Source organism: Styela clava, chromosome 15, assembly GCF_964204865.1.
Source record: "Styela clava chromosome 15, kaStyClav1.hap1.2, whole genome shotgun sequence".
In the NCBI taxonomy this organism is placed as follows: Eukaryota; Metazoa; Chordata; class Ascidiacea; order Stolidobranchia; family Styelidae; genus Styela; species Styela clava.
Window position 1 is genome coordinate 13,290,952 of NC_135264.1, and position 17,756 is coordinate 13,308,707.

The 17,756-nt window shown below is 35.5% G+C and overlaps 4 protein-coding genes across 4 annotated transcripts; 2 read left to right on the forward strand and 2 right to left on the reverse strand.

The window, feature by feature from the left end:
• The first annotated feature begins 4,247 nt into the window (after nt 1-4,247).
• Nucleotides 4,248-11,834, forward strand: LOC120333866 (pyridine nucleotide-disulfide oxidoreductase domain-containing protein 2-like). Its single transcript, XM_039401239.2, has 14 exons — nt 4,248-4,526; nt 5,791-5,894; nt 6,345-6,512; nt 6,607-6,762; nt 6,828-6,960; nt 7,543-7,601; nt 7,697-7,794; nt 8,287-8,428; nt 8,689-8,899; nt 9,287-9,443; nt 10,021-10,175; nt 10,778-10,884; nt 11,270-11,390; nt 11,666-11,834. The coding sequence occupies exons 1-14, from the start codon at nt 4,469-4,471 to the stop codon at nt 11,755-11,757; spliced, it is 1,761 nt and encodes a 586-aa protein (XP_039257173.2). The 5' UTR covers nt 4,248-4,468; the 3' UTR covers nt 11,758-11,834.
• Nucleotides 11,835-11,976: 142 nt separating this feature from the next.
• LOC120333868 (myosin light chain 3, skeletal muscle isoform-like) lies at nt 11,977-12,929 on the reverse strand. Its single transcript, XM_039401241.2, has 2 exons — nt 12,537-12,929; nt 11,977-12,168 (listed from the first exon to the last, which is right to left on the reverse strand). The coding sequence occupies exons 1-2, from the start codon at nt 12,883-12,885 to the stop codon at nt 12,047-12,049; spliced, it is 471 nt and encodes a 156-aa protein (XP_039257175.2). The 5' UTR covers nt 12,886-12,929; the 3' UTR covers nt 11,977-12,046.
• A 1,454-nt stretch (nt 12,930-14,383) lies between these two features.
• Nucleotides 14,384-16,231, forward strand: LOC144432407 (pyridine nucleotide-disulfide oxidoreductase domain-containing protein 2-like). Its single transcript, XM_078120510.1, has 4 exons — nt 14,384-14,534; nt 15,149-15,255; nt 15,635-15,755; nt 16,059-16,231. The coding sequence occupies exons 1-4, from the start codon at nt 14,384-14,386 to the stop codon at nt 16,148-16,150; spliced, it is 471 nt and encodes a 156-aa protein (XP_077976636.1). The 3' UTR covers nt 16,151-16,231.
• Nucleotides 16,232-16,384: 153 nt separating this feature from the next.
• On the reverse strand, nt 16,385-17,342 carry LOC144411749 (myosin light chain 3, skeletal muscle isoform-like). The gene is made up of 2 exons (XM_078120509.1): nt 16,954-17,342; nt 16,385-16,579 (listed from the first exon to the last, which is right to left on the reverse strand). Exons 1-2 carry the CDS (start codon nt 17,300-17,302, stop codon nt 16,458-16,460), a joined length of 471 nt encoding a protein of 156 aa, XP_077976635.1. The 5' UTR covers nt 17,303-17,342; the 3' UTR covers nt 16,385-16,457.
• Nucleotides 17,343-17,756: the final 414 nt, after the last annotated feature.

Consider the following 17,756-nt stretch of genomic DNA (forward strand, 5'->3'; position numbering starts at 1 on the left):
CATTAGGTAGACTTTGTCTAAATTCATTCGGTGGTATTTTTTTCTAGAAGAAATCCACGTCAAAAACGTTGAAGTAATTCCTAATGTATTCTGGAGATGATATAGAACAGCTGTCGGAACATGAAAATATACAAAATCAAACCAGCGGATACGCTCAGGGATACAATTGGGAGGCTGAATATTTATCTCTAAAAATATTGCGTCCTATTGCAACTTCATTCTCTCTGTACATGGCAGTAACACAAACAATATACTGCTTCATCCAAAGGAAGAAGGATAAATCAAGAAATTGCAAAGTACCCGAAGCTAGAAGATTTGGTTTACGACTCAAATTCCTCATGAATGCATTTTTGGCAGCGTCCTGTATATTCACTACGCTTCGAGGTGCTCTTACATTTCAATATCCCTTGCTGACCAACCTCGAATGCAAACAATGGACATCGGCAACGTTTGTCTTTTATGATGTTGCGATGCTTCTGGCATACGCGGTGTTGTGGTTGCGACAACTCTCCTTCTATGCCAACCCTTCTCTCAAGCAATTGGAATCTAAATTCACCAGATTCATAAGCTGGTGTATTATAATATCCATGGTGGCATCGTCGATGTCTGTTATATGCTCTGGACTTATTTTACACGAATACCAATCATCTGAATATGGATGTATAGCGGTGCCAACTACGTTTGCTTACGAATATGGTCTTCTTATAGGTTTCACTGTGCTGTATCAAGGCAGCCTGCTTGGACTCTTCATCTATCCATTAATTAAACACAATAAGAACGCTGGAGTGAACTACATTCGGGATTTGATCAGACGTGTCGCTGTAGCTGCAGTGATTTGCGTTGTTACGGATGCCTCATGTGCAGTGTTTTCTGTTGTAAAACCAGAGAGAGAAATTGAATTAGCTTTCTTTATGTATTTCGTGAATCTGAATGCCAATGTTGCCTGCGTAATTTTCTCCTTTTCTGACTGGAGAAAACGACTTTTACCATTCAGGAGGAAGTCAAAAAGGACGAAAAATGGGCGAATATTCAAGATTTCTTTTGTGTATAATCCAAATAAATCAACAATGAGTGGAATGCGAATACGTCGCGTTGCTCCAACTTGTAATAAAGGGACTAAAATTCCAGGAATAACAACTGATTAAGAGACAATGGCGCGATTAAGAGACAATGGCGCACTTACCCCAAAAAATAGCTTGTTACGAAAATGCATTGAAGACGTTAGTGCCCTGAACTTAAATCGAAGAACATCATCACAAAAAATTATGAAAAAAAAAATTCTTATAATAATCAATTGTGGAGTTGAATGTTGTCACACATTTTCGTAAGCAAGCTCGTGTCATGTAAGCGTAAGAATATTCAATGTGCAGTAGTATGGATATATTTCAATTTTGTCCAAGTTTTGTTTTTAAGCTGCATTAAATATTTCAATAAAAAACCTCACTTTGAATTTCGTATTTTTTCTGGTTGTTCAACATTTCATTACGGCGAATGAGAAATATATTAGGCCTCATAGTTTTAGTTTGTTCTAAGTTAAGTGATGTTCGTTATCTCATATCAAACGTTTGGTATATTTTAAAACTTATTTTCACTTTGAGTCATGTTCTGTTTAATTTTTATTTTTTGGTGATCATGCATTAATTAAAGAGCTTGTGCTCTATACTTGATTTAAAAACAAATCATTCAATATTTTTAAATTTTTATCGAATAGCCTCAAATCGAATATTTGAGCAACAAATATTACTAGTTATGTATATATTCTTATTATTTGATTAAAACTGACTTTTTTCTGACAGCCAATAGGGACACGTACGTTGGTATTTGGCCGGCAAACGGTTGGGTTTTGAAACAGTTACTAGTATTTTCGTTGAAATACAAATGTCGTCTTCAGAGTTGGACATCAATGGTGTCAATAATGATGCAAGAACGTCCCACCATATACTAATCAATCAATCATCAATTACCTCTCAAAATTACGACTGGGAAACTGAATATTTTGCTCTTAAGATATTGCGACCAGTTGCAACATTATTTTCAGTTTATATGTCCGTGACACAAACTATGTATTCTGTTAAGCAAAAAAGGAAAGATTTTTTACGCGCCAGGAAGAAAAACCGCAACGGTAATTCTGCACTACGTCTAAAATTTTTGATGAATTTAGCCATTGCTTCATCTTGCGTATTTGCATCTATCAGAGGAGCAATGGCGTTCCAGTATCCTTTACTGATAGACGCGCAATGCGAGCTATGGACCTCAGTTACCTTTGTCCTTTACGATATGTCAATGTTTCTTGCATACGCTGTACTATGGATGAGACAATTGTCGTTTTATGCCAACCCGTCGCTAGGAAAATTGGCTTCAAAATGGACAAAAATGATTAGTTGGTTTATTTTACTTTGTATGACAACATCCTGTCTTTCAATAATATGCTCCGCACTGATCGTCCATGAGTACAAAGCTTCTATGTATGGGTGCATTGTAGTGCCTCCCACCTATCCATATGAGTACGTCTTTCTGGTTTTCACAACGATACTTTATCAAGGCAGTTTGCTTGGCCTTTTTATCTATCCACTGGTGAAGAATAATAACAACATGGGAATAAATTATGTGCGAAATCTAATCAAGCGTGTCGTCATAGCAGCAGTAGTCTGCATTGTCACGGACGCGTCATGTGCTTTGATTTCATTTATAATGACAAGAGACGAGGTGGAATTATCCTTTTTCGTGTACTTTGTGAATCTCAACATGAACATTGTTTTTGTTGTATGCTCTTTCGGCGACTGGAGAAAACGTTTCTTTCCCTTCAGCACGAAGGAAAAGGAAGTCAAGTATAGTGTGAATATTTTTCACATTTCTGCGGTGTTCAAATCAAATTTATCGAATACACAGGGAATACGGATTCGTCAACTTAGGAAGCATTGCAAGAATCAGTCGACCACCATTGCAGAGGGAAAACAGCGATCCGAAAACTAATTTCCCATCTCGCATATTAATTATATGCAAGCCTGGATTTTGTCAAAGCGAAGTGGCGTAAAAGAAGATTCTTAATCAAAACTGTGCTTGCCATCAAATAATATGTCTAGACATCAAAAATCCGTCATTTTCATTTCAAAATTTATGAAAATGGTACTTAAAGAAATGGTAAAATCTTTGTAAATTGGACGCACTCTACGAAATAAACGGTATTCATCTTGATACAATCTCTGTGGGCTGGATATAATTTTAATCCTTTTTTCCGGGTTTGGCTAACCTCAGACATAATTACGGTTTTTTCCAGACGGCAATGATAACTTCATTTTAGCGAAGTTTATTTTACCTGCGGATTATTCAGTATAATTGAATCGACCCCAATTGTTATATCTTTTGACGTTTGATTCTTGCTTTCCATAGAGTAACCAATTTCACAAATTATTGGATTTTAACGTTAGATATATTTTGCTGTATATTTTTATTACTGTGGAATTTATTTTTTTTTTGTCAAAACTGATAATTGCCATCACAACTAATTCCAATACAATGTGACAATTGTCCCAAACATACTACGTCATCAGCCAAGGCAGTGTTCCAAGCAAGATTCACCAAACTATCTTAAAACTAATATGGATGTATGATAGATACTCTGTCGTGTGAATGAAAGAATTATGAGTTTCGCATAGTGGATTGAAAAAATGCAATAACCCATTGGAAAGCACAAGAAATTGTAATTGTACTTGGCTCCTTACATATTTTTCTCCTATGCCCGAAAAAGATTCTACATTGCTCCATTTATATTGAGATTGAAATATAAGTCAACCATCTTTTTGCCATACTCGCATCACATCACTTTACACAATTCAATTCTCTTGAAGTTCACAGAAATTTTTAATATGAGTAAAAGTAATAGCCCTCTGACAAAAAAAAAATCAATCTTCAACCACTGAAAATTTGAAAGCATTTGGTCCATTATTCGGAGAGAAAAGAGATCATTTTATCATGACGAAGGAGAAGAATATCAACAAGAACAACAACAAAAATACCAAAACGATCGTTATGTCCATTGACGTGTCCAAAAAACGATTTTTTCATAACGATAAGAAGAAAATACCAACAAGAGCAACAACAACTTAATAACAAAACGATTCATATATAAATTTTCTGTCGAATAAATATATGCAACATCGTAGAATCTATAAACATGAAAGTGACGTCATAATCACATCACATTGAATACACATTTGATGGCTATTTCACAGATATATTCTGTGGCGACAGTACACATGATTCAGAAAATTTATCATGCATGCAATCTCTGTAATAAAATGAAGGAGTATAATCAATATTTATTCAAGTCTGAGTCGTTACGCAATAACTGTGCCAGCAAAGTTTATTTTGTTGTCGGTGAATACGCTGACACTGTGGTTAACTTCAACAATGTAAGACAGTAATATCGTTGTAAAGGCACGCTTGTTGTTTTGAGAAGCAGACAAGGATGATTGCAAGTCGTATTGTCAAGAGCAAGGCAGTGTGTAGCAGACTTCCATTTGAAGGTAAAGTGTGTTTTATTGTTTGATAAAAATAAGCAGATTATGCCCATTATACAGCAGGCAAAAATGCGCTACCAGATGCAATCGAATTGAACGTGGTTTGGTAAAAAAGAAGGCGCAATTTCAGAAATATTTTTAATGGAAAATGACGAATCAAATTCCCAAATATCCAAAGCTGTTCAGACGCTTTTTATTCACCAGATTTTAGAATTACTTTCTTGTGATGTCGCATACGGATAGTTGCTATTATATACTTCAATACTATAACCACATATTGATAAGAGCGCATGTTGTTTGTCGGAAATAAACTTGTCTCGCAATGTCATTTCCTATATGATAATTTCATGCAGCGTTTTATGCGGCGAAAAATTTGATGACGTATTTCCGTATGATACAGGGAATAAGAACACGCAGCAGGGACCCATCTTCTCCATTGAGGCAATGTTCGTGTTGTACCTAAGCATAGTTTATTACTATAATGAGTGTTTTATACATGCACAAAATAGTCTGTCTGCGACGTGCTTGTGTGCATTTCCCCGGAAGAAAATGGTTGAAGCATCCTCCAAATGTTTTCTTATATATCATTATCTGTGTTACAAATATGCTTAAGCGTCACGGATAGAAACCATTGGAGGCTTGTACAATGCGACAGAGCTTGTGTAAATGATAGAAAACATCGTGGTCATATTAGTTTAGTTGAATAAAATTTCAGAATCGCTTTCTGGAGAATTTGTTGGTAACCGTTCAGCGTTGTAGTTATTGTTTGTTGATTTGGAAGTTTTAAAATTTCGAATACCGATATTGAGAAATTTAAAGTAAAATATTTGCAAATTAGTACAGGCATTTAAAACATCTGTTCCCACCGAGGGCCCGTGGTCTTCAAGCGGGTCACAGAAAAACCGGAGGGGCCATAATGCTAGGCGCAAAACTGATTTTACCTTTCTTTTTACAAAACAAACTTTCCGTTCATCTTAGTTTCATTGCTTGATAAGTTTATTTCACAGGGTGTTTTTCACTTTGTTGCGCATGAATTGTTTGCACATAATGAACTTGGAATCTACCAAGTTAAATAACACTATAAATACCACTGGTATGATAAACCGAGGGGCTATAAATGCAAAAAAAGCTTTCAGAAGGGGGTCACGAGCCATAAAAGTTTGAGAACCACTCATTTAAAGCAATGTACAAAACAAGGAAATAAAACTTATTGAATTATTGAACTTGATGAAACGGGCACTGTCTATTATTTACTTACGAATTTATTCAGTTTTCCAGCAAAGATGTTTGTCTTCTGTCATCTTGGATTCGTCTTCCCTAAAGAGCAGATACGATGCCATTGTTATCGGAGCCGGACACAACGGTCTAATATCGGTAAAATAAATTAGTAATATAACTCTGTATTTTATTGATGAAAACGGTAGAAACGAATGTCATGAAATAATCTCAACAGTATAGCTGTGTACCGAAATCCAGATATTGTGACTCCCAAGGCCAAGATGCCGCACAACCTGAGCATAGTATGTGTACCAGGTTAGGGTTCAGGTTATGCGATATCTTGGTGCACATACTTCAGGAGCACCGCCATTACAGCCTTCATGCCTTGGTTTGTGGAAGCACAGTTCTAACCACAATGGTTTTCAATTTACTGCCGTGGTACCCCGCCTCACGCCATTGGTTTGTGGCAGCTAAAATAAAATGTCACCCGCCATGGTTTGACCATAGCGGCCATGATTTGGAAATCCCGCTGTGGTTTTGCTGCAGCATCAGACGCTAATTTCTCATGTTGTTCTTAGAATACGAATCTACCTTTTCTTATTACAGGCAACATACTTAGCAATGAAAGGTCTTAAAGTAGGTGTTTTTGAAAGAAGACATGTAGTAGGAGGGGCAGCGGTCACCGAAGAAATAGTTCCTGGCTACAAATTTTCAAGAGCTTCGTATGTATTAAGCTTACTACGACCTCGAATAATAAAAGAATTGAATTTAGAAGTAGGTAAAGCAGTTACTTATATTTTGCTACTCCTGTTTTCTAATGTCTCACTTTCAAACATTTATTTTATAAATTACGAACTTTATTCATCAGAAACATGGACTAAAAGTTCATTTAAGACAAACGGTCGCCTTTACTCCAATATTGGAGGATGGAGTAAACGGCAAACCACCGAGATCACTTTGCCTTTATCCAGATGAAAAAATGAATGAAGAAGAGTTGAAGAAATTTTCAATGAAAGATGCAAAGGTGCTTGTCAATTTCTTCCCATTGTCATCCCCTTTTGTAAACTCATTTTACAAGTAACTTTTCAGTCTTTAGCTGCCTATGACAAATATATACTGGACATCGCATCAGCAGTGTCGCCTCTCCTAGAAACGCCTCCTCCAAACTTGAAGGAAGGATTTTGGAAAGCACTGAAAACGTCTAAACCTCTTCTGGATACAGGTATTTTTTACTAAACCTGATTGTACGGAATATTGTTCGCCGACGCCGACAGTGAATTTCCCATCACTCACGCAGATTTTGTATCGATGTTTTTTTTTTACAAAGAGCCGTATTTAATGAAAATGAGTGTAATGCGGTATCAGATACCTAAATTAGACGTCTTTTTCAATTCAAATGGTTGGCAATAATTTGTTTACAACCGTGCTGTTACATTTATGTTGCATCATATCATTAAGAATTGTTAACAAACTGCGGTACTCCCGTAGTTTGTGTACCAGGTTAGGGTTGGGCCATAATTTTATTCCGATTTTATTTTTATTTTAGTTCTATTACGAGTTCGGAGACTGTCTGTGTTAGTCAAGTGAATATACTCCCTGTTCATAGTAATCCGTCTCTTTACACAATTTGATGTAAAGTAAGCGAACAAAATTAGTTTCCTCCATATTGGTACACACACTTATGGAGCGCCATAATTTGTGTACCATCTTGCTGTTACATTTTTGGTACATCATAAAAAGAAAAATTGTTATAAAACTGCAGCACTATACCACTATTAAATAACCCAATTTTTTGCTTTTTTAGTAAGAAAACTTGACGATGTTTCCTCATTTTATGATTTTATTACATCTCCCATTACAAAGGTAAAGTTTGAAATTTTACATCATCATGGTGCAACTTATTCTTTGACAAAAAGTATTGTGATTGAATACTATATACCTACCGATCTTTTTTGTAGACTCTCGATAGATGGTTTGAGACTGATGTACTGAAAGCAACCCTGGCTACTGACGGCGTAATTGGGGCCATGGTAAGTCCCCATACACCAGGAAGCAGGTGGGACATTCATTCTACGAAATTAAAACCACAATTACGTTATATTCAAATTCACAATAAAAACGCGATTGGTCATTTCTAGGTTGATATATCGGGCTCATATTTCAGGCCTATTTTCCAATAGAGGATAGCAAACTCGAGGAATTCATATACTGTATTAATAGGTTATTATTCTTTTACTTTGCTTGCGCAGAGTGGCGCATCCAGGGTATGTCATTCAGGACGCCGAATTGAATTGGGCGCAAAATAGGTAAAAAGTTTTAATTGTAAAATGTTTCAATAAAATAATTTCAAATTAAAAATAATTAAAACTTGTATTTTTTCTTGAATAATAACGTAGAATATCTCAATTCAACAATTGGTTGAAAATTGGGCGCATTTTCAAACTTTGCCATGGGCGCCCTTTTTCGTAGATACGCCACTGCTTGCGGCCATTCACCAAACTGATGGGAATACATTTATAACAAAATTTATTCGTAAATCTTTTACCAGTTATGTTCTACTTCATCATATGATTGGGGAAGCGGAAGGAATAAAAGGAGCATGGGGGTTTGTTGAAGGGGGCATGGGGGCTGTTTCAAACGCAATCGCAGCTTCGGCAAAAGAACACGGAGTGGATATATTTGTCGATCATGTAAGTGTCATTAAGGCTTGATTATCAAAACAACTTCGAAAATTTCTTGAGATAATCAACTCTAGATTCGGTTAGGCTATAACTTCAGGTACAAATATTACGGGAGTCACTTGGCTAGTCTCCGAACTCGTAGTAAACTAAAATAAGGGAAAATTGGAATAAACTTATGGCCTAACCCTAACCTGGTACACATCCGGTGTCCGCCATCTTGGTTCACATACTTCGGGAGTATCCAAACTTTTAATATTTACCCTATTCAGGAAGTTCAAAAAATTGACATCATCGGCGGAAATTGTGGCGGAATCACTTTATCTAATGGAAATAACGTGAAGAGCAACATTGTTCTATCCAACGCCACCCCTCATGTCACCTTTCAAAAATTACTAGCAGAAGATTTTGATGTTTTACCAGAAAAATACAGGAAACAAATAACAAGTTTTGACTATACTTCTCCGGTGACAAAATTAAATAGTGAGATATGGGTTATTCGTATTGGTCTTTCTCATTGAAATAAATAAAAGTATTAGTTTTCTGGTGACAAATACAATTTTCAACCACTGAAAACTTCAAAGCAAGTGGTCCAGTTATTAAAGAAAAGCGATTATTTTATAACAGCAAGAAAAAGAGTCCATGCTTCTGAAAACTAATACCTGTCTTACTATTCCCATAACCGACATGGACTGGTATCCGAAAGAAAGGCCATCATAGTAGTATCAGTAAGCCGTCTCGGCTCTATCGGCTCTCATCCGGGATAACTATGTAAATCCTATTCTAAGAACATTCTATAACAACAACAACAACATAGTACAGATCTATAAGTCAACTTCGTGTCCAAAAAGCGCTCTTACTTTTTAACAGTCGCTGTGGACCGAATTCCAAAATTTTTAGCTCTACAAAGCAGCAAGCCAACTGAGGTGCCAAATCAGTTAAAAGGAACGATACATTTAAACTGCGAAGACATTGGATGCATTAACGATGCTTATTTGGATGCCATGCAGGGCAGGTTTTCTAGGAGGTTAGATTCGAACATTAGTTTTAATTAATAGAATTCAAGTAAATTTCAAAGAAAAAAAGGTTGCATCCCCTTTTATTCCAGATATTCCGGACAACATGCCTAACAGGTAATGCTGGGCATTTTGAATCGAATAGCAAATTTGAATAGGTTTAGACAAAATTTCGAATCGTTGCAATCTTTTTTTTTGTCCGCCAAAGATTGAATTGAATTCCTAATTTATTTTTATTGAAGCCCTATTTTAACAATGTAATTCTGACATATGACTCTTCCGTCCTAGTGGGTTATTGATGAAACACATTTTTCTCATTGTGTGTGAACGGATTCTATGCCCTAGGTAATTTATGTGTGTGGAGGAACCCATTACAATAAAATAGTCACATTCAATTACATATCTTATCAGTATTCGAGATTCGAAAAATTTCGATTATTTCAAAATTATTCGATTTGAAAAAAAAATATTTGATTCAGTTCTGAAATCATCAGGTATTCGAAAATGCTTAGCCCTACAAACAGGAAGGGTACTAGTTCTGCACTTGTGTCGTACACATATGTATTTATTTACTAATCCCACATTCAGGCCTATGATTGAACTATGTATACCATCAACTGTGGACACCACACTTGCACCGAAAGGCCATCACGTTCTATCTGTATTTACTCAATATACACCTTATTACTTGAATGGAACACAAGAATGGACGGACTCTGATCGCGACGATTATCGTAAAATAGGTAATAGATAAAGTTTCTCTATTCCTCTAACGAATCTGCGGTACTACCGTAGTGTGTGTACCAGGTTTGGATATTCCAATTTTCCTTGTTTTAGTTCTATTACGAGTTTGGGGACTGTCTGTGTTATCCAAGTGAATATACCCCCTGCCCACAGGCTTCAGTCACTTCACACAACTTGATGTAGAATAGGCGAACAAAATTAGTTACCTCCATATTGGTGCACACACTTTTGAAGCGCCGAATCTGCAACGGAGCGTCCTGCTGCACACTAACACAAATATTTTCTGTACCAAACCAAAGTCTGACTTCCTTCGACATAGATTATTATTCAACTACAACATGTAGAGAAATTACATGCACATTTAAACAATAGGTGTCATAGCAACATAACAATGTCATACCAATGGGAGTTAAGCAATTTGACGAATCACTAGAGTCGGTGATTGTATAATTAATTAACAGCGGGACACTGCGATGATGTATTTGATAGATTGTACAGATCTAACCTATTGCAGTATTTCAAACTTACATACTTTCCATTTATTTTTAAAAGTTTCCACACAAAATGTTGACTTGCTTGTTTTTAACTATCTGTTTGTCAGTGTTCAAAAGTATTGAAGATTATGCACCTGGCTTCATTGATAGTGTTGTTGGTTACGAGGTTCTGACGCCGATGGATTTAGAAAATACATTTGGATTAACAGGAGGGGTAAGCAATAATTTGGTTATTTGGAAGTTTTGGCCTGACGGACATTTGGTTGGCTTGGTTAACTGAATAAGTTAAGTGGGCAAAAGCTGCAAAAAACACGCTAAAACGTGCAAAAATTGTGTTTTTTTGGTTTTAGACGGCTTTTGCACGTTTTGGACACGTTAAATGGGTATAAACCGTCCAAAACACGCTAAAACGTACAAAAAAAAGCGTATTTTTGGTGGTTTTAGACGGCTTTTGCACGTTTTAGACACGCTCATACGTGTATAAACCGTCCAAAACACGCTAAAACGTGCAAAAGGCGTGTTTTGGTAGTTTTAGACTATTTAAAACACACTAAAAAGAAATTTCAATGAAACATAGCACTGTTTGATTACATATCTAGAATATTTTCCACGGTGCAATTGGTTTGGATCAGCTTTTTCTATCTCGACCAACCTCGTTCATGGCATCTCAGAGAACGCCCTTACAAGGATTATACATATGTGGAAGTGGAACACATCCCGGTATGTTTTTACATTTGTCTTACACTCTTAAAAGTTGAATATAACTTTATACTTTTCTAACGTACATCTTTCAGTGCTATGTATTTTCAATAATGTTATCATGCGTATACTTTAAAAGTCTCTAGTTTTTCTCAAATACTAAAAAAATATTCAATGTAATATATCTACGACTGTAAAATTAGAAAATTGTTTAAACTGATATTTTTAATCAATTTATATAAATTCTCGTACCAACAAAACAAAATCCTAAAAATCAGTTTTCTTGTTATTTATAGGCGGAGGAGTCATGGGCGCATGTGGAAGACTGGGAGCAATGGCTGTTTTATCTGATCTCAAATCGAAAAAAATATCCAAGAATTCATCGTAAAACGATTGACTTGAAAAATTCAGCTTTTCAATTCTAGTAGCATTTCAGGCAAATCGTACAGTTGAAATTGATATATTGATATTTACAACCAACTAAACATAAGATCTATTTTTTCGCAAAACGTCTCATCTGTAATTGTGATATCCTTCACAGCTGCACTTTTCCCCTATGTTTGGGTCTAATAATTTAAAGTTTTTTGATAACAAATAAGACGGAGAATGCTTCACTTAGAAATATATTGTGATGAAAAAATAAAATTGGAAAAATTCAAACACGAAAGATCATTCTTTTATATTGCGGTTTGTGGTGTTTCTAGTAAGAATTTACTGAACTTGTCGTAGTTAAGAATTCCATTTGTTTCCTCCTGTCCTTGCATCATTGCTGATACTTGAGCAGATGTCAACTTTTCTCCTGAAAGAGAAATCATATAACAAGATAAGATTTGTTCTTCCAAACGATTCTAAATTAATTCCAAATGATGAACCGATAAGACGATATAAGTTGTTTCATGGGGCTGTCAGGTATGGCATGAGAATAGCTTAGAAAAGTCAAAATGTTTCACTAAACACGAAATTAATTATTGCATTATCAAAAGTATTGGATTAAGGATTTAATATTAAAGGTTTATTTTAGTAGCCGCTTTTAACTCTGGGGAATTTTGAGTTTGTAGTATTCAGTGAAATTGTAGAAATGGTGTTTTAATATAATCAAAACATGTTGTTACAATAATATTTCATGCGTTTGTTTGTTTAAAGAAAAAAATCAATTGAAAAAATTACCCAGAGTTGTCAGAACGTGTCTGATTTCAGCACCCATGACAGTGCCGTTGCCGTCTTTGTCAAAAACTCTCAATCCTTCCATGAAATCTTCATAAGTTCCTTTGACAGATTCTTGAATAATTTTAGTGTAGATAGGCAAAAATTCTTCAAGTCCTATTTTCTTTGCCAAGTCGTCTTTACACGGATTTCCCAGCATTTTATCAACATCTTCGTTCGTTGGACATTCTCCCAAAGCTCTCACGATGTCACCGACTTGATTGAGAGCGATCTTGTTGTCGCCGTCTTTATCGAAAAGCTCAATGGCTTCCTTGATGTCTTCCATTTGTTGTTCGTTGAATTCGATTGCCATTGTTTAGTTGTGATGGTTACTTCTTGCTAGGATATCCAAAGTTAGAATGATAATTTCAGGAAGCCCTGAGCGGTATTTATACCTAATCGTACACCATTCATTAACACCCCAACCAACACCAATTTGTGCTAAACAGTGTTAAATAGTACTTCCACCGCGAACTTCCATTCACCCCAAAAGGGGAAAATCATTTAAGACCATGACCGTTGTTTTATAATAAAGTATATTGACTTAAAAGAATTCGTCAACATGCTCGGTAAATATTTACGAATAAAATGAAGAAGTGCGATATCTCAGAAATTTAGACAAAATAGAGTTAAATCAACAATAGTGTCTCCAGCTTGTTAATGCCTGCAGACAATTGATCAAATATTTATTCATTCGCCGTATTCGGGTATTATTTAAATTGAAAGTTAAAGATGTTTAAGTAATAGCAGATTGATCACGATTCTCTTCATAACTTCTCACAGGGGAGAGTAATTTTTATAATACTCCATGAATCTTTAATAAAGATTAGATCCGTAGAACTTCGTAACGCTTGCCCGTTTGTTTGTTTCATTGTGTGTATTTTTTTCAGTAAAATCAATGACCACGTCGTAACGCTGACCTCCACAGAATTTCCCTCGCTTTTTAGAGGGGGGGGGGGGGGGGGGGGGGAGGGGGGCACATGTGAATTTGCGTCAAATATTTCATCAAATATTTATCTTTTATCACAAACATCCTACGCGAAAAAACACACATACATGTTCGAATAGAGATAGTTCGTCGTTTAACATGGGTTGCAATGTACATTCTTTACAGACAATAGGTAATACTCATTTCAACTTCAACAAAAAGGAATTGTCAATCTGATATTAAATTTTTTTTTATATGATTCAAGTAAACGGATTTATGTTTCAACCTGCAATGCTAAGTAAATTCCTAAAATGCGTTTTAGTAGCATTAAAACTAGTTTTAAATATTGAATTACTTATCTCGACCATTCAAGCTATGAAAGTCCGCGTAATTCATTTCAAACCTAACTTGAAAATGGATGAAAACCTGGCAATAATAAGTACTCACTCATCTCCTAATATATATCAACCGTTTTGAAATATTGTTGAAACCCTTGTTAAAATTCACAAAATTAATGGAACTTTATGACGAGGTTCATAGAGATTATGTCTTTTATTGAAAAGCTTCGGACAGCATTCACAAAAGTCGAAATACTCGATAAAAATATCACCATCCTCCATCATATCCAAAACCAGCGAATATTTTCAAGTCATTATTTCCCTATTGCACTTTATTAAAGGGCAAAGGTCGTACATAGTCTTAGGCTATTTATCACCTTTTAGGATAAAGAAAAGTTCAGGTTCAATAAAGAAAAGTTCAGAAAGATTCAGTTCTGAAATCATCAGGTATTCGAAAATGCTTAGCCCTACAAACAGGAAGGGTACTAGTTCTGCACTTGTGTCGTACACATATGTATTTATTTACTAATCCCACATTCAGGCCTATGATTGAACTATGTATACCATCAACTGTGGACACCACACTTGCACCGAAAGGCCATCACGTTCTATCTGTATTTACTCAATATACACCTTATTACTTGAATGGAACACAAGAATGGACAGACTCTGATCGCGACAATTATCGTAAAATAGGTGACCGTGATAGATAAAGTTTCACTTTTCCTCTAACGAATCTGCGGTACTACCGTAGTGTGTGTACCAGGTTTGGATATTCCAATTTTCCTTGTTTTAGTTCTATTACGAGTTTGGGGACTGTCTGTGTTATCCAAGTGAATATACCCCCTGCCCACAGGCTTCAGTCACTTCACACAACTTGATGTAGAATAGGCGAACAAAATTAGTTACCTCCATATTGGTGCACACACTTTTGAAGCGCCGAATCTGCAACGGAGCGTCCTGCTGCACACTAACACAAATATTTTCTGTACCAAACCAAAGTCTGACTTCCTTCGACATATATTATTATTCAACTACAACAAGTAGAGAAATTACATGCACATTTAAACAATGGGTGTCATAGCAACATAACAATGTCATACCAATGGGAGTTAAGCAATTTGACGAATCACTAGAGTCGGTGATTGTATAATCAATTAACAGCGGGACACTGCGATGATGTATTTGATAGATTGTACAGATCTAACCTATTGCAGTATTTTAAACTTACATACTTTCCATTTATTTTTAAAAGTGTCCATACAAAATGTTGACTTGTTTTCTTTTAACACTAACTATCTGTTTGTCAGTGTTCAAAAGTATTGAAGATTATGCACCTGGTTTCATTGATAGCGTTGTTGGTTACGAAGTTCTGACGCCGATGGATTTAGAAAATACTTTTGGATTAACAGGAGGGGTAAGCAATAATTAAGTTATTTGGAAGTTTTGAGCTGACGGACATTTGGTTGGTTAATTGAATATGTTGAGTGGGCAAAAACTGCAAAAAAACACGCTAAAACGTGCAAAAAGTGTGTTTTTGTGGTTTTAGACGGCTTTTGCACGTTTTGGACACGCTAAAATGGGTATAAACCGTCCAAAACACGCTAAAACGTACAAAAAAGCGTATTTTTGGTGGTTTTAGACGGCTTTTGCACGTATTAGACACGCTAGTACGTGTATAAACCGTCCAAAACACGCTAAAACGTGCAAAAGGCGTGTTTTGATAGTTTTAGACTCTTAAAACACAATGAATAGAAATTTCAATGAAACATAGCACTGTTTGAATACATATTTAGAATATTTTCCACGGTGCAATTGGTTTGGATCAGCTTTTTCTATCTCGACCAACCTCGTTCATGGCATCGCAGAGAACGCCCTTACAAGGATTATACATATGTGGAAGTGGAACACATCCCGGTATGTTTTTACATTTGTCTTACACTCTTAAAAGTTTAATCTAACTTTATACTTTAACGTACGTACATCTTTCAGTGCTACATCTTAACGTACATCTTTCAGTGCTATGTATTTTCAATAATGTTATTATGCGTATACTTGAAAAGTCTCTAGTTTTTCTCAAATACTTAAAAACTATTCAATGTAATATATCTACGACTGTAAAATTAGAAAACTCTTTAATCTGGTATTTTTTACCAATTTATATAAATTCTTGTACCAACAAAACAAAATCCTAAAAATCAGTTTTCTTGTTATTTATAGGCGGAGGAGTCATGGGCGCATGTGGAAGACTGGGAGCAATGGCGGTTTTATCTGATCTCAAATCGAAAAAAATATCAAAGAATTTATCGTAAAATAACTGAACTGGGAAATTCAGCTTTTCGATTCTAGTAGCATTTCAGGCGATCAGTATAGCAAAAATTGATTATATGGTGAACACACTGAATATATTTACACCCAACTAAATCTAAGATCTATCTTTGCGCAAAACGTTTCATATGTAATTGTGATTTCCTTCACAGCTGCACTTTTCCCTTATGTTTGAGTCTAATAATTTAAAGTTTTTTGATAACACAAAAGACGGAGAATGCTTCACTTAGAAATATATTGTGATGGAAAGATAAAATCATTGGAAAAATTCAAACACGGAAGATCATTCTTTTATATGGCGGTTTGTGGTGTCTCCAGTAAGAATTTACTGAATTTGTCGTAGTTAAGAATTCCATTTGTTTCCTCCTGTCCTTGCATCATTGCTGACACTTGAGCAGATGTCAACTTTTCTCCTGAAAGAGAAATCATATTACAAGATAAGATTTGTTCTTCCAAACGATTCTAAATTAATTCCAAATGATGAACCGATAAGACGACATAATGAGATGTTTCATCGGGTTGTCAGGTATGGTATGAGAATAGCTTAGAAAAGTCAAAATGTTTCACTAAATACGAAATTAATTATTGCATTATCAAAAGTATTGGAATAAGGATTTAATATTAAAGGTTTATTTTAGTAGCCGCTTTCAACTGTGGTGAATTTTGAGTTTGTATAGTTTTCAGTGAAATAGTAGAAATGGTGTTTTAATATAATCAAAACATGTTGTTATAATAAAATTTCATGCGTTTGTTTGTTTAAAGAAATAAATCAATTAAAACAAATTACCCAGAGTTGTCAGAACGTGTCTGATTTCAGCTCCCATGACAGTGCCGTTGCCGTCTTTGTCAAAAACTCTCAATCCTTCCATGAAATCTTCATAAGTTCCTTTGACAGATTCTTGAATAATTTTAGTGTAGATAGGCAAAAATTCTTCAAGTCCTATTTTCTTTGCCAAGTCGTCTTTACACGGATTTCCCAGCATTTTATCGACATCTTCGTTCGTTGGACATTCTCCCAAAGCTCTCACGATGTCACCGACTTGATTGAGAGCGATCTTGTTGTCGCCGTCTTTATCGAAAAGCTCAATGGCTTCCTTGATGTCTTCCATTTGTTGTTCGTTGAATTCGATTGCCATTGTTATGATGTGATGGTTACTTCTTGCTAGGATATCCAAAGTTAGAATGATAATTTCAGGAAGCCCTGAGCGGTATTTATACCTAATCGTACACCATTCATTAACACCCCAACACCAATTTGTGCTAAATAGTACTTCCACCGCGAACTTTTATCCACCCCAAAAGGGGTAAAATCATTTAAGACTATGACCGTTGTTTTATAATAAAGTATATTGAGTTAAAAGAATTCGTCAACATGCCCGGTAAATATTTACGAATAAAATAAAGAAGTGCAAAATCGCAGAGATATAGCCGGAATAGAGACAATTCCACTAGAAAGGCCATAAGCCTTTTAATGCCTACAGAGAATTTATCAATTTTTTATTCATTCGACTTAGTCGGGTATTATTTGAATTGAAAGTTAAAGATGTTCAAGTAATAGCAGATTGATCACGATTCTCTTCATAACTTCTT